Consider the following 14,173-nt stretch of genomic DNA (forward strand, 5'->3'; position numbering starts at 1 on the left):
ACACAGGTCCAAAAAACCCTTGGAATTTCCTGAGAGTTGAAAATAATATAGGTGACTTTTGTTAGGTTAGTGAGGCAACATGGATGCCCAAAAGGATGGGGGGCTGGTTGCCAGGAGAACCAGCCACGCAATGAGAGCATTGAACTTCCAACCCAAGTTCAAGGAGGAGAGGGGGTCCGGAGGTTGAACCAGCTGACAACAGCCAGTGGATTTCATCAGCTCTACCTATGTGATGAAGCCTCCGGAAAAACCCATAGGGTGGGGTTTGGAGAACTTCCGGATTGGTGACCATCTGGAGATTTGGGGAAGTGATGCCTCAGGGAGTATGAAGCTCTGGGCTCCTTTGCACAAACTGTGCCCTGTGCCTCCCTTTTATCCGGCCATTCCTGAGTTACATCTTTTTATATGAAACCAGTGATCTAGTCAGTAAAGTGTTTCTCTGAGTACCGCAAGCCGCTCTAGCAAAGGACTCAAACCCAAGGAGTGGGTCATGGGAACCTCAGCTCTATAGCCAGTCATCAGAAGCACAAGTGACAGCCTGGCCTTGGGATTGGCACCTAAAGCCAGGGGGAGGGGAGGGAAAGGCAGTCTCATAGGACTGAGCCCTCACCCTGCGGGGTCTGCCGCTCCCTCCAGGCAGCTGGTCAGAACTGAGTTGAATTGTAGGCCCCCCCAGCTGGAATCAGAAAAAAACACATCAGAATCAGTGTCAGGACCTTAGGGTTATTTCCGTTTTCTAGCCGTGATGAACACTGATGGTGCAAACACATCTGTGTGAGTCCTGGGTGGACACGTTTTTGGGCCTCTTGGGTAAACACTGAGGGCGGAAGTGTGGTGACTCTGTTTAACTTTCTGAGGCAAGCCCTGAGTTAGGTACTCTCCCCTCACCTCCCTGCCCTTCAGACCGTGGCTTTCTTGGATGGTTGAGCATCTTGAGTGCATAGCCCGTGCTCGGGCCACTGTCTCTGTGGAGCGCGGCGCTGTCGCCCCCCTGGCTGTCTTTTCCCCCAGCCCACCCTCTCCCTCCGGTGTCCACTTCCGCCGCCACCGCCGAAGTAGAGAGTTTCCTGGAGAGCAGATGGCCGGGGCCTCGCGGCTCTGGAGCCTCGCCCTACTAGGCCCCCAGCTCTTGGCCTGGGCATAGGAGCGCGCTCGTTGCTGCCATCTGTCTAGGCCGCTTAGCCGCCGCGATCTTCAGCCAGCATGGATCTGTCCCCTGCAGGCCCAGTGGTCAGAATGTTCCAAAATTACATATACCTGCGCATGAGAGGCCAGGCGAGCGTGGGTCTCCCCGCTGGGCCGTGGGCAGAGGCATGTTGGATTCCCCTGTGGCCCCGGCACCCAGCACAGTGGCTGGCACTCGGGGAGGGGGGGGTTGCACTCCGGCGGTGCTGAGAGCTGGGGAGCAACAATGGAAAGGACACAGTTAGATGTGGGAGGTGATGTGTGTGTGAGTGAGCGCTGCGTCCAGCCTGAAGGAGGCTGGAGCATGGCAGGATGGGGAGCAAAGCCACCATGGGCTTGTGGAACAATTGAGTGCTGGGCGTGCTGTGCTGCTGGGAGCAGGCCTGGGGCCAGGGCTCACAGACAGGATACCAGAAGTGACGACCAGGGCCAGGCAGGAGGACGCATTGGCAGGTCACTTGCATTGAGACAGGAACCACTCTGAAGCTTTGAGGTGAGAACAGTAGCTTTGTCCTTTTTTTTTTTTTTTAGATGAAATTTGCCCTTTTAAAATACACAGTTCAGGGCACCTGGGTGGCTCAGTTGGTTAAGCGTCTGCCTTCAGCTCAGGTCATGATCCCAGGGTCTTGGGATCAAGTTCCACGTTGGGCTCCTTGCTCAGCAGGAAGCCTGCTTCTCCCTCGCCCAGCCCCCCACTCCTGCTGTCTATCTCTCTTTCTCATTCTCTCTTAAATAAATTTTTTTTAAATCTTTTAAAAAATATATACAGTTCAGTGGTTTTTAGCGTATTTACAAGGTTGTGTGACCATCACTACTATCTAACTCCAGAACATTTTCACCATCCCATAAAAAGCCCTGCAGTTGCCTTATCTTGACTGCTGTCACCATATTCCAGCCAGCCGGTCTGTCATGGTACACACGACCCACTCCCCCAGCCCCACTGTAGCCCCAGCCACCGATGCTCTGTGTCACTGCCATGGGTCCAGGACCAAAGCCCGTGGTTGCCATGGCAATTCATCTGTCCCTAGTCACCTGTCCGTGCCCAGCAGGCACCTACCAAGCACCACAGACAGTCCTGGGGGCACAAGTGTGCTAGGCCAGGCACGTTCCTCTTGTGAGCAGGGAGGAGTTGGGGGAGGGAAGGGGCAGGCAGCCTTCCCTGCAGTGTGCTCGGCGCCCTGCTGGCCGTGGATGCGCGTAAAGAGTGAGAGGGGATGAGTGCTGTGCGGGGGCAGGCAGCCTCTAAGGGCATGGGGGCTTTGGGTTCTGAAGCAGCCCTGGGGAACCTTGTGACACACAGCACCGACCGGAGCTCACGCTCAGCTGTTCTCCGTGCTCACCTCTCTGTCTTCCCTGGAAGAACGCGGCAGGTGGGGATCAGGCCCGTCCGTGTATGACCATCAAGGAGGCAGCTGAGAATTGAATGACATGTCTAGGAGGAAGTCCCCTTCTTGGGAGCCCAGAGTCCCGTTCTGAATGTAGAGGGAAGCCTGGAGTCACCTCTGGAGGAGAATCTGCTCTGTGACCAGACAGTGGGCCGAGCTGTGGCCAACACACCAGCCCTATGGCCTAGTGAGCACTGTCAGTCCCTCACAGGGTTAGCCTTGGGGCATGGCCACCCCAGGAGCCCTGGGACACACACCACATGGGCTGCACCCCGGTGCCTGAGTCCCACATCTTCCGGGCACCTCTCAGATCCCTGCTTGGGGGACTAGAGAGGAGTGGCGGTGGGAAAGCTCACTCCCATGCTTCTGACTCCAGCTTCCTTCCTCCACTTGCCCCCATCTTCCGCCTGTGTTTTCTTCAGTCCTTATCTTCTGCAGAACTTTCTGAGCGCTCTTAACAGCCGTAGTCTTGCCGGCTTTACCAGCCCGTCGCCCTCTGCAGACCCCTCTCCACCCACTGGAGGCGGCTCTCTGTCTCCACCCGCAGCTCTCCGGAGGCCCTTGTCCTTCATCCTTTGTTTTTCTCCCCCAGGTTATCCTGAAGGATCTAGAGGTGTTGGCAGAAATTGCTTCCTCCCCTGCAGGCCAGACGGATGACCCAGGCCCCCTGGATGGCCCTGACCTCCGGGTCAGCCACTCAGAGCTTCAGGTGCCCACCCCTGGCAGAGCCAACCTGCTGAATACTCCCGGTAAGTAATCCCCTTCTGGCTGCAGCCAGGGGCCCTGGGAATGCTGGTGCTCAGTCTCGTCCTAGACTGGCCGCTCTGGGCCGTCGCTCTTGAGCTCCAGAGCTCCAGTAGGGTGTGAGCAGTCAGAAGTTTCCTCTGCTTTCTGAGAGGCAGGCAGACCTTGCCCTCCTGTGCCTCCCCACCCCCGCAAGAGGCCCTCACATCCCCTTTTTCTCGTCTTCATGCTCCGTTCATACTTTTGAACCATCAGCTGAATATAACACCATCTGAATCAGCTGATTGTCCCTTTCGCTGGGGCAGCGTCTCCCCAGTCAGGAATCGGGGGCTTTGGAGCCTTGGGCCTCACAGGTGGAAGACTGGGCAGCCATTTCCTTCCTCATCAGGGAGCTAAAAATAGCCAACAGCATGGCAGGCAGCCCAGGCAAGAGAGGGGATGATTCAAACAGGATGTTTCTGGGCAGTCCTTGGACATGAAGATGGCCATGGTGTCCCTGGGGCTCGCCCTTCGGGGTCCTTCCAAATGGCAGGAGGATCTCCTCCCTAGGCCAGTGCCACTCCCAACTCCTCCCTCCCAGGCAGACGTCAGTTCCCTCCAGGGACGTGATCCTGGGAAATGCCAAGGATGCAAGTTGATAGGAAAGTCCCAGCAAATCTTGGGTGTTTGCCTGGGGTATGTCTTTGTCTCCTGAGTGGTTCTTGACATCCAGTTACAAGGTCCTAGATGGCTCCTCCTTTGATGCCGAAGCCAAAAGTCAAAAAGATTGAGGACCTTGCAGCGGCAGCTTCCGTCCTGCCACTCTAGCAGACTGCGCCCCCGGGGGTGCTCTGGTACCCTGCTCTGAGAACACCCGCTCAGCGGAGCCCCCAGGGCTGCCAGGCCAAGTCACAGAAGGCCAGTGCACTAAAGACATCTCCCTGGTGACATGTGAAGTCAGGGGCTCCCCTAGCTCCTGCAGTGGGGTGTCACATAAGACCCCAGGTTTCAGGCCCCTGCTGCTGCACGTGCTCTGCCTGCAGCTGGTCCCAAGTATCCAGCTGTTTCTGCCTGAAGCAAGGAAAGGGGCTCTGGTGGCAGCGCAGTTTCCTTCTCCTGTTTCCCCAGGATGCAGCGGCTTCCTTGCCCAGGAGCCCAGTTTCCTCCAGGCAGTCAGAGGCCATGCTTGGGAGGCTCCCATATCCTGACCCTGGGACACTCGGGGAGGTCCCCACCCTCTGTCCCGCAGCCCAGGAGTCCATTCTCCATCCTGTGTCCCACGTCAGCGCTCGGCACCCCTAAGTCCCTGGGACAGATGGCAAGAATGCCAGAGGTTGAGTGTGGGCAGCAAGGCATGGCATGGGGGTGGGGTCTCGGTGAGAGGGCAGAGGAGCAGCCTCGAGGGGCTGAGGGTGAGAAGTGACTGCAAGAGGGGCAGAGCGAGAAGGCATCCTGTGGGTCGGAGCCAGCCCTCAGATCTCCCTCCACAGGAAGCAGTTGTCCAGAAGGAATCTTCTCTCCTCCTCAGGGTGAGGGAGGCCAAACCTGAGGCAGCGCAGCCTCGGGCAGGGGAAGGACACCTCTGTCTCAGTCTCCGGGACTCCCAGATCTGTCCCTCTACCTCTAAGGTGTTTTTCCTCTTTCTCTGGGCACCAAGAAGCTGATGACTTCTTAAAGTGCTTACTCATTAGCAGAGGGATGTGCTGGCAAATGGCCCGGGGCCCAGGTCTGCTGGAGTGGGAGAGGCGTGTGCCCCGGGGAGGCCCAGACCTGGGAGCTCCAGGAGCCCCACCTCTCAGCTGCTGGGGAGCAGGAGCTGAGGGGAGTCTCAGACAGCTAGGTGCTCGGAACCCTGGCTCCTGGCCCTGCCCAGGTGGGTGGGCTGCTGACGGGGCTGAGGTGGTAAAGATTTGCCCCAGCTCACCAGGGCTGTCGGACTGGCTCACATCAGCCAGCGACACCCTGAATTCATAGAAAAACAACCAAGTGTGCCAGATGGAAGAAATTCCATCCTGGAAAGAACACTAAGGAAGTGCCTACAGTCAGTATCACTTCTTGCCTCAAGGATCCACAGCACTGTGGGCCACCACGTGCACTCAGCCTGAGACTCACATGTTCCCTGCAGAGAGTGTGGGAACCACACGTGCGTGCCTGTCCGCAGCTGGCACCAGATTTTTTAAGTGGGTCCATGATTTCAAAAGGTCAAGTTCAAACCAGTAAAGAGAAGAGCACAGGAAGCCAGAGCTGGGCCCCATCCCCCCTCCTGCTTCAGCCGCCTTGGGGAAGGCACTGGCCAGGCACCAAGGACGTGGGGGGTGGCTGTTTGGGTCAGAAAGCACGCAGGAAGTGTACAGTCATTCATCTGTGGGCTGCTCCTTCTCCCAGGGCTTCTCAGGCATGCAAGAGGGTCATTCTTTCTGTTTCCATCCGGGCATGCACGTGGACAGAGGCTACAAGGCCAGCCCCTCTTCCTGTTTGGATTTGGCTTTCCTCTGGCTCTCTAGGGCACGACTGTGCTGTGCTATGTCCTTTTAGGATAGAGAAACCCCACCCCCGCAGTGAAGGGTCTTTCCGGAAAGCCAGGGAGGCAGGGAGTGGAGCAAAGATGAAATCCTTGCGTTTGCAAGGAGCTCGGTGGCCCAGCCTGCTTGCTCCCTGGGTCTGTAAACTCAAATGGTGCAGGTTTAGTGCGAGGGCAGGGGCAGCATCACCACCTGGGAAGCTGCCTCAGGGGCTTAGAGGCACCTGGGCTGCAGTCCCTGGGGCCCGCAGAGTTGCCCGCAGGGGGCGTTCCTCCCACCAGGCCTTGTGCATACGTCGCCCCCTCCGGGGCAGAGTGTGTGAGCAGAGCTGATGGTCTTGCTTCTCCCACCACCACTTGGTTGCTGACCATCACAGAGCCCCAGGCCGGGAAGAGGCTCCCCTCGGGGGCATTCAGGAGGGGGCTACCTGGGTGGGCAGCCCTGAAGGAAGCCCGAGTCCTGCTGTCTCCTAATTGCGATTTGGTGAAATGAAATGGAAACAACCTCTTGGGTCTCCTCTGGGTGGGCAGCTTTTGTGCATTCTCTGCCCGTCTCCACTCAGGGACGCAGGCTGAGGCCCCCTACGCTCTGAGGAGAGGGGGTGATGAGCCCCCTTCAAGCCAAAGGCTCAGCAGAAGTAGGAGGCTTCCGGGATCAGTCCCTTATTTGAGACATGCTGGGCCCTCCTGGGCCCTGGATGTTCCTGCTGCAGGATAGGGAGCTGCCTTGGCCAGGCGCCACAGCAGTGTGGCTGTCTGAGGTCAGAGGTCTGCCCAGGACTGATGTTTGCCCCCAAAACCCGGTCTTCCCTTTCCTTTCCTTCCAGCCCAGCAGGCGCGTTCTTAATGGGATAACTACTTACATTATTGAGCCCTGTGGGGTTCTCTGGTCCAAGGTGGAGTTTCACCCCAGCTCTAAACGTGGGCAGAGATGAAATGTTCTGATTCCATTTCGTTCCTTATCATCCTGGCTGGCGTGGCCAAATTTACAAACAAGTTCTAGAAGAAACCCAAGAAGCCATCCCTGGGCATTGTTCCCAGTAGTAACGGTGACTATAATACATTAAGCTTGTTAGGACCGGACGCTGTTGTCCAGAGTGTCACCTCACGGAAATAAGCTGTGGGTTAGCCCCTCGACTCCTCACGACAACTGTGAGAGAAAGCACTGTTGTCATTCTTAGCTAGGAGAGGAAGGTTGTAGTAGGTGTTGGTGCTGACCCAGGAGCCCAGCCTGAGAGTCTCCTGTCTTCACCCCGACGCTTAGAGGAGAAAAGCACTTGGCCAGCCCTGGAAACTTCTACCACCCAAGGAGGGGAGCAGAGCAGTGGTGACCAGGCCAGCAGTCCATGCTTCTCCTGTGGGGCGGTGGGCCACGGCCCCAGCCTGGCCTATCTCTGGAGGGTAGCCCTCCTCTGCACAGTGACTTCAGGGGCCCCCTTCTGGCCTCAGTGGCCTCAGCAACTCATGCCTCCTGCCTCCACTTCCTCCAGCCACACCAGACGAGTTCCCAGCCCCAAAAGCCTTCTCTGTTGCTCTTGGAGCCTTAAAAGGCCTCCTTCCTACATACTCTTCCAGATGGCTTGGGTGCCAGGGTCAGAAGGCTCTAAGTTGTACTCATCTCTGAATGCCCATAGTTGGGCGCCCAGGAGGGGTTAGTACCTTTCAGTCATTATCATGCTGGAAGGAGGGGATGCCAAACCCGGCTGCCCTGTCACCAGCGCCATATCGAACATTCCCCTAGCACCACTGCGCGCAGGTCTTTGCTTGTCGCCAGGTGGACAGCGTAGCCCTCTGCAACACAGGCTCGGTCTCAGAGATGGCCCTCAGGCCCCTTCCTCCTGTGTCTCTCTAGTGCCGCCCTTGCCCCCACCCCCAGCAGCAGTCTTTCCTGGCGCCGCCCCTCTCTACTGCCCTGTCAGCTGGAAATTCCTCCAGGGCCCTGCCATGGCCCACTAGCTTATCTCTTCCTCTGAAGCAGGCAGCTGGAAAGCCCCCCGGATGTGGGTCACTGCCCAGGGCCGAGGGCTCCCCGGCCTCAGCTGGGCCAGCTCACAGCAAAGAAGGTAACTGCCCCTTAGATCGAGTCCCAAGGGTGCCGTTGTCACAACGTCTTCGCCACCCTTTTATCCATGTGGCCTTGGGGCCTGGGCCCTCTGATTCAGCAGGCTCCACGCCTCCCGAGACCCTGCTGCTTGGAGTCCGAGGCCTCCTTTTCTTCCAGCCCCTTGATCCCGTAAGGGAAGCTGCCCCTTCCCCACCTGCGTCCCTGGGTTCCGTGCCAGCCTCCCAGTCATGCAGTCCCCGCCTCGGAGCAATCCCCGTGCCAGGCACTGTGCTAGGCTCCTTACCCCCGCGGGGTTCCCAGACAGGAACTGGCCGCAGAGAGGGCGTCACCTTCTCAAGCCTGTCCTGCCAGTCGGCCACAGGGCCTGGATCTGCCCCGGCCCCCCGGCCTTTCCTCCACATGCTCTGGGGCGGCGGGGTCCTGATGCCCCCTGCCACGGGGGAGGGAGACGGGCGAGAGGGCAGGGAGCCAGCAGGGAGCCAGCAGGGACCCCGCCGGCTCTGGGCCGGGCCACGAAGGCTTTTGCATCTGGTTTTGTTGAACTGTAAGTCGTTTTGCCTATTGAGGCCAGAGCTATTTTTATCCTGACATGTGAGGCTCCTTCGCGTCATAGCCACAAAACTCAATCTAAAGCATCCCGGGGAAGGCTGTTTGTGAGGCGCTGTGCGGATCCTCATGTCGCCACATCAGGTTTCACCTAGCACCATCTGCACGGCTGGCTCCCTGGCCGCCCACCCCACCAGCCTGGGTTTGTACTCCCAGCGCTCCCGACAGCATCTGTCTGCCCCTCGGCCAGCCAGCAGTCACAGGCACTTCCTGCCAGAGCCCGCTTGTCCAGACTTCTCCAACGAGGAGTGCCAGGCGGGCGGCATTCAGCTCAGGGGCCCGTCCTCGGCGGGGTTGGGGAATGGAGACCCCGCGCTCCCGGGCCCCCTGAAGAGCGTGCCTCTCCGGAGACCCAAGGCCCGCTTGTCCTCAACCCCCTTGCTGGGCCCCAGCCAGAACAGCTGGCACCCCGTCTTTAGCGGGCCCGCAAGGCTGTCGTCAGCAGTGCCACCGAGCGACAGCCCCCCCGGCCCTGGCGGCCCCACAGCTCCTCGGGGCACAGTGTTGGGGCGCCTGCCGGGAGCTGGGTGCTGGGCTCCCGTCCAGGCTCTGCCTCTTCCTAAAGGACCAGCAGCACCTGGCCCAGGGCCCCCACCCTGTGGGAAACCCCAGCAAAGGTGGCTTTTGTGGGAGAAAAGAGGCTGGTTGCCCGCAGTGCGGTGCGAGGCCTGAGAAGAGCGAGCGCCAGAGGGGGGAGAGGCGGCCGCTGTCGCAGACGTGAGTTCAGCCCAGAGGCCCGTCATTCCTCGTAGTAGCACTTCCCGGCATGAGTCTGCTGTCTCTCCGCCCCACCACCTCCTCCCTCGCCTGCAGCCCTGATTCTCAGCCCTGATTCTCGCAGGTTTCTGTCTCAAGCCAGCTGGGACAGAGGGGCTGGTTCCTCAGAAAAGTGGCTGACGAGCCAGTGGGAAATGGAGGCTGGGAGAGACCAAGGAGGCCCTCACCCTGTCCATGGGGAGCCCCAAGGGGACCCTGTCCTCGACCAACCCACCCAGGAAGGGTTTCTTGCCCTTGCCCAGACCTGCCGTCTCAACACAATCGGGCCGGGATTGCAGGGAGCTTTCCAGGCTCCTCCTCGAGAAAGCCCGTTCTGGCGGCTGGGACAGCCTGAGGGACAAAGGTCCCTGCCCAGCAGCTGCAGGCCCCGGCAGCTCCCGGACACTCCCATCAGCCGGGTCTGGCTCTCAGGCAGGCGCCCGGCCCCCACTCGGTTTGCACCCAGCCTCCTGCTCTCCGTAGAGTCTTTACACAGGAGCGCTGGGAGGGCTGAGCTGTGGAAGCTTTCCCAGCAGCCACCGCACTGTGAGAACGTGAGTCATCCGCCAGGGCTTCTCCCAGATGTCTCTCTGCTCCTCTCCCTCCTGCTAGGGGGCCTCGACTCCGGGGGCTGCCATACAGGCCTGGACATTGAGCCTTAATCGTGTGGCCCGGAGGGGGCTATGACTAAGACCAGAATGTGTTCAGAGCGGCCCCAAGCCTTCTCTCCTACCATCTCAGGCCAGCTGTCAGCCGAGGGGCGGGCAGATCTCCCTCCCCAAATGTGGGGCAGGGGCTGGGGAGAGTCACAGGTGATCCCATCTTCTCACAGCCTGCCTGCCTCCCAGCAGAGCCCTGGGAAACTGTCCCAGATCTGAAGTCTCCACTCAAGAGACTTTCCAGACTGTCCCGCAGCCCTCAGTCGTCTATTCCAAGAGGGAGAGACGGGCACAGTCTGCCCCTTGCTGTGCCCCGGGTTCTGGCATGTTTGCTAATAGCAGCAGCCCCCGTTCACTGAGCATGGACTGTGCGGCAGGCCCCGGGCCCGGTGCATCACATGTTTTGTCTCATTTAAAGGGTCTCTTACTGGGTGTGCTTGGCTGGCTCAGTCTCTTGATCTCGTGAGTTCAAGGCCGACCTCGGGCTTAAAGATTACTTAATTTAAAAAAAAAAAAAAATTCTTTGAATGGAAGGAAAGGGGTTCTTATTGGCCCCACCTTACAAATGAAGAAACTGAGGGTTGGGGGAGAGACTTGCCCAGAGTTGGACAGCTAGTAAGAGGCAGACATCTGATCTGAACCAGGACTCCAAAGCCTTGCTCTAGAACAGCACGCTCAATGTTTCTGCCTGCCCAAGATACCCAGCTCCTTGGGAATGGACACCATAGCCCCACGTTGTGGAAGATTTCTTTATAGTCACTCCCTGTTTGGGTCCCTTTGTCCTTTGGAATATGTTGGAACCTAAATCGCCCTGAGCCTGGAAATGATGTAGGTTGGGGTTGCACATACAGAAGCAAAAAGGGGACAGGGACACAGGAGCCCTCACAGATGAGCTCGGAGAAGGTTCCAGTTCACACACACAGCCGGCGTTGGGAGTGTGCAGCCAGGCCACCACGGGGGCAGTGCGGGGACGGGGAGGAGGGGCTCTGGCAGCTGCATCTGTAGCCACCTCTTCAGAGATCGGCCCCAGCTGGGCCCGGGGTAATTCGATCTGTAAGAATGTGACACTTGATTCTGCAAACAGTCCCTCTGGGCCAGGGAGCAGAGACTGTTTGCCATTCCAGAGTCACTCAGGACCTCCCAGGCCAGGCTGTTCTGGGCAGGGACCCAGAACAACGAACTGCAAACATCAAGAAGTTCACTGGGGTCTGCCCTCGTACTGGGCTTCTTACTCAAGGCTTGCCCCTTGCACACAGTTCACAGGGGCTGTCCAGGAGGCTCTCCGGAGAAAGGACAATAGTTTGAAGGTATGGCTCCTAGTAAGGAATCCTCACAGAGTAATTCACAGCTAGGAAAAACAAAACAGAAAGGCACCCCTTCCCGTTCCCAGCCACACCGTGCAAGGACATCAGGGAAGTCTGAATTGAGCAAAAAGACAGCTCCTGAAAGGAGGGTTTACTGCTTCTCCGTCTTGGCAGGGCCTTCATTCCAGTCTTCTGTCCCTTGTTTAGGAACATATCGCCCACTAACCTGCTAACCCCAAACTGCCTCACACCAGCACCCAAGTGATGGGCAACATGGCAGAGCTGTTGAAACCAGCTGCGTGGACTCCCGAGACCACCACTCGTCAGCTCTGTGACTTCGGATAGTCCTCAGCCTAATTCACAGCTTCTCCACCTGTAGAATGAGAAGAGTAGTAGCCCATATTTTCAAGGATTATTTTGAGATTTAATCAGATGCTATGTGTGAAGGCTTTAGACATGCATAGCACGTAAGAAGTCCCTGGTAAATGGTAGCTCTTGGTTGCCTATTAAGATACCATGTTGCGGTGGGCTGCTGGGTGGCTCAGTGGGTTAAGCCTCTGCCTTCGGCTCGGGTCGTGATCTCAGGGTCTTGGGATCGAGCCGCGCATTGGGCTCCTTGCTCAGCGGGGAGCCTGCTTCCCCCTCTCTCTCTGCCTGCCTCTCTGCCTACTCATGATCTCTCTCTCTCTCTGTCAAATAAATAAATAAAATCTTAAAAAAAAAAAAGAAAGATACCATGTTGGGGAGATACTGGTCAAAGGGTACAAACTTCCAGTTAGAGTTTCATAAGTTCTGGTCATCTAACATACAAAACAGTGATGATGGTTAATATTACTATAGTATATACTTGAAAGTTGTTGAGACAGTTGATGGTAAATGTTCTCACAAAAAAAAAAAAGGTAATTATGTGCAATGAGGAAGGTATTCGCTGACTCCAGAGCTCTGTGGTGTCCGTTTTTTGCAATGTGTCCAGGTATGAAATCCACACGTTGTACACCTTGAACTTATATAATGGTATAGGCGATGCTATCTCAATAAAGCTAGGAAAAATACAATGTGAAAAAGCATCAGGACAGGTGGCTGGCATAGTTGGAAGAGCATGTGTCTCTTGATCTCAGGGTCATGAGTTTGAGCCCCACATTGTGGATAGAGATTACTTAAATAAATAAACTCCAAAAAAATTCTTGAAAAAAAGCACCTATAAAGTAAAAAGAAAGAAGATATCAGGTTATACTAAGACAGGTATCCATCCACATGCAAAAGAATTTGGACATCTTCCTCACACCATATACAAAAATTAAAATAGATGAGAGACCTAAGTATAAGAGCTATTTTTTTTAAAAAACAGTTCTTAGGAGGCATGTCAGTAAATTTTTATGACCTTGGAATAGGTAATACTTTCTAGATATGGCACCAAAAGCACAAGCAACCAAAAAAAAAAAGATAAATTGGACTTTATCAGAATTTAAAATCCTGTTCTTCAAAGGACACCATGGAGGACATTAGAAGGAAAAAAAAAGAATGGAGGAAAATATCTGCAAATCATACATTTGGTAAGAGACATGTATCTAGAACTCTTACAACTCTGCAATAAAAAGACAACCCAATTTTAAAATGGGCAAAGGACTTGTATAGACATTTCTCCAAAGATCTGCAAGAACCAGTAAGCCCATAAAAAGATGCTCTGTGTCATTAGTCATCAGGAAAATGGAAATCAAACCCACAATGAGATACTTCCCATCCACGAGGATGGCTCTAATCAAAAGACAGGTAATAACAAGTGTTGGCAAGAATGGGAGAAAATTGGAATCTCACACTCCGCTGGTGGGAATGTAAAATGATCTAGCCCTTATGGAAAACGGTCTGACAGTTCCTTAAAAGTTACATGTAGAGGGACGCCTGGGTGGCTCAGTTGGTTAAGCAGCTGCCTTCGGCTCAGGTCATGATCCCACCGTCCTGGGATCGAGTCCCACATCGGGCTCCTTGTTCTGTGGGGAGCCTGCTTCTCCCTCTGCCTCTGCCTGCCACTCTGTCTGCCTGTGCTCGCTCTCTCTCTCTCTCTGACAAATAAATAAATAAAATCTTTAAAAAAAAACAAAAAAAAAAGTTACATGTAGAGTAACCACGTGATTCAGAAATTCCACTCCTGGGTATACAACCAAAAGAAATGAAAACATGTTTACACCAAAATTTACGCATGAATATTCACAGCAGCATTATCCTTTTTTTTTTTTTTTAAATTAAGTAAGCTCTACGCCCAATGAGGGGCTCGAACTCATGACCCCAAGATCAAGAGTCACATGCTCTACCGACCAAGGCAGCCAGGGGCCCCACGTCATTATTCTTAATAGCCAAAAAGTGGGAACAACCAAATATCCAACAATTGATGAATGGATAAAATACGGTATATCCATACAATGAAGTATTATCCAGCCACAAAAATGAATACAAAGTGGATACGTACCACAATGTGGATGAACCTTGAAAACACTCCGAGTCAAAGAAACTGCCTACTGTCTGATTCCATTAGCACAAAATTTCCCGAAAAGGCAAATCCAGAGACAGAAAGTAGATTAATGATTGCCAGGAGCTGGAGGAAGGGAGGATGGGGAGCGGCAGCTAATGGATACAAGGTTTCTTTTTGGGTGATGTTTTGGAATTTGTGGTGATCGACGCACGATTTTATGACTATACTATCGTAAAATACACTGAACTGTACACTTTAAAAGGGTGAACTTCATGATACGTGAATTGTATCTCAAGCTCTCGTGTGTGCATTTTGTGCCCTGTTAGTGCCTTGGGCAGAGGGAGTGAAGATTCCTACCATCCCTAACACCTTCCCAACGGTGCTGTTGAGGTCAGGATGGGTGGCAAAGAAAAAACAAAGATCGCATGGGGTGTATGAATGTACTACATGGGGATCAGCCAGGCATTCCACCAGCCCTGCTGTCATCCCCTCCATGACCAAT

The 14,173-nt window shown here is 55.2% G+C and overlaps 1 protein-coding gene across 4 annotated transcripts in view; it reads left to right on the forward strand.

The window, feature by feature from the left end:
• The window catches only part of LOC111152764 (Vac14, PIKFYVE complex component), a 99,193-nt gene that overhangs the window by 45,085 nt on the left and 39,935 nt on the right, over window positions 1-14,173 (forward strand). For all 4 annotated transcript variants that reach the window (XM_022511387.1, XM_022511388.1, XM_022511385.1 and 1 more), the window contains exon 13: window positions 3,163-3,319. In XM_022511387.1, the coding sequence (XP_022367095.1) occupies window positions 3,163-3,319 (157 nt within the window). The remainder of the gene's footprint in view (window positions 1-3,162; window positions 3,320-14,173) is intronic.

This window comes from Enhydra lutris, unplaced genomic scaffold (genome assembly GCF_002288905.1).
Source record: "Enhydra lutris kenyoni isolate GAN:26980312 unplaced genomic scaffold, ASM228890v2 scaffoldscaffold30, whole genome shotgun sequence".
NCBI lineage: Eukaryota > Metazoa > Chordata > Mammalia > Carnivora > Mustelidae > Enhydra > Enhydra lutris.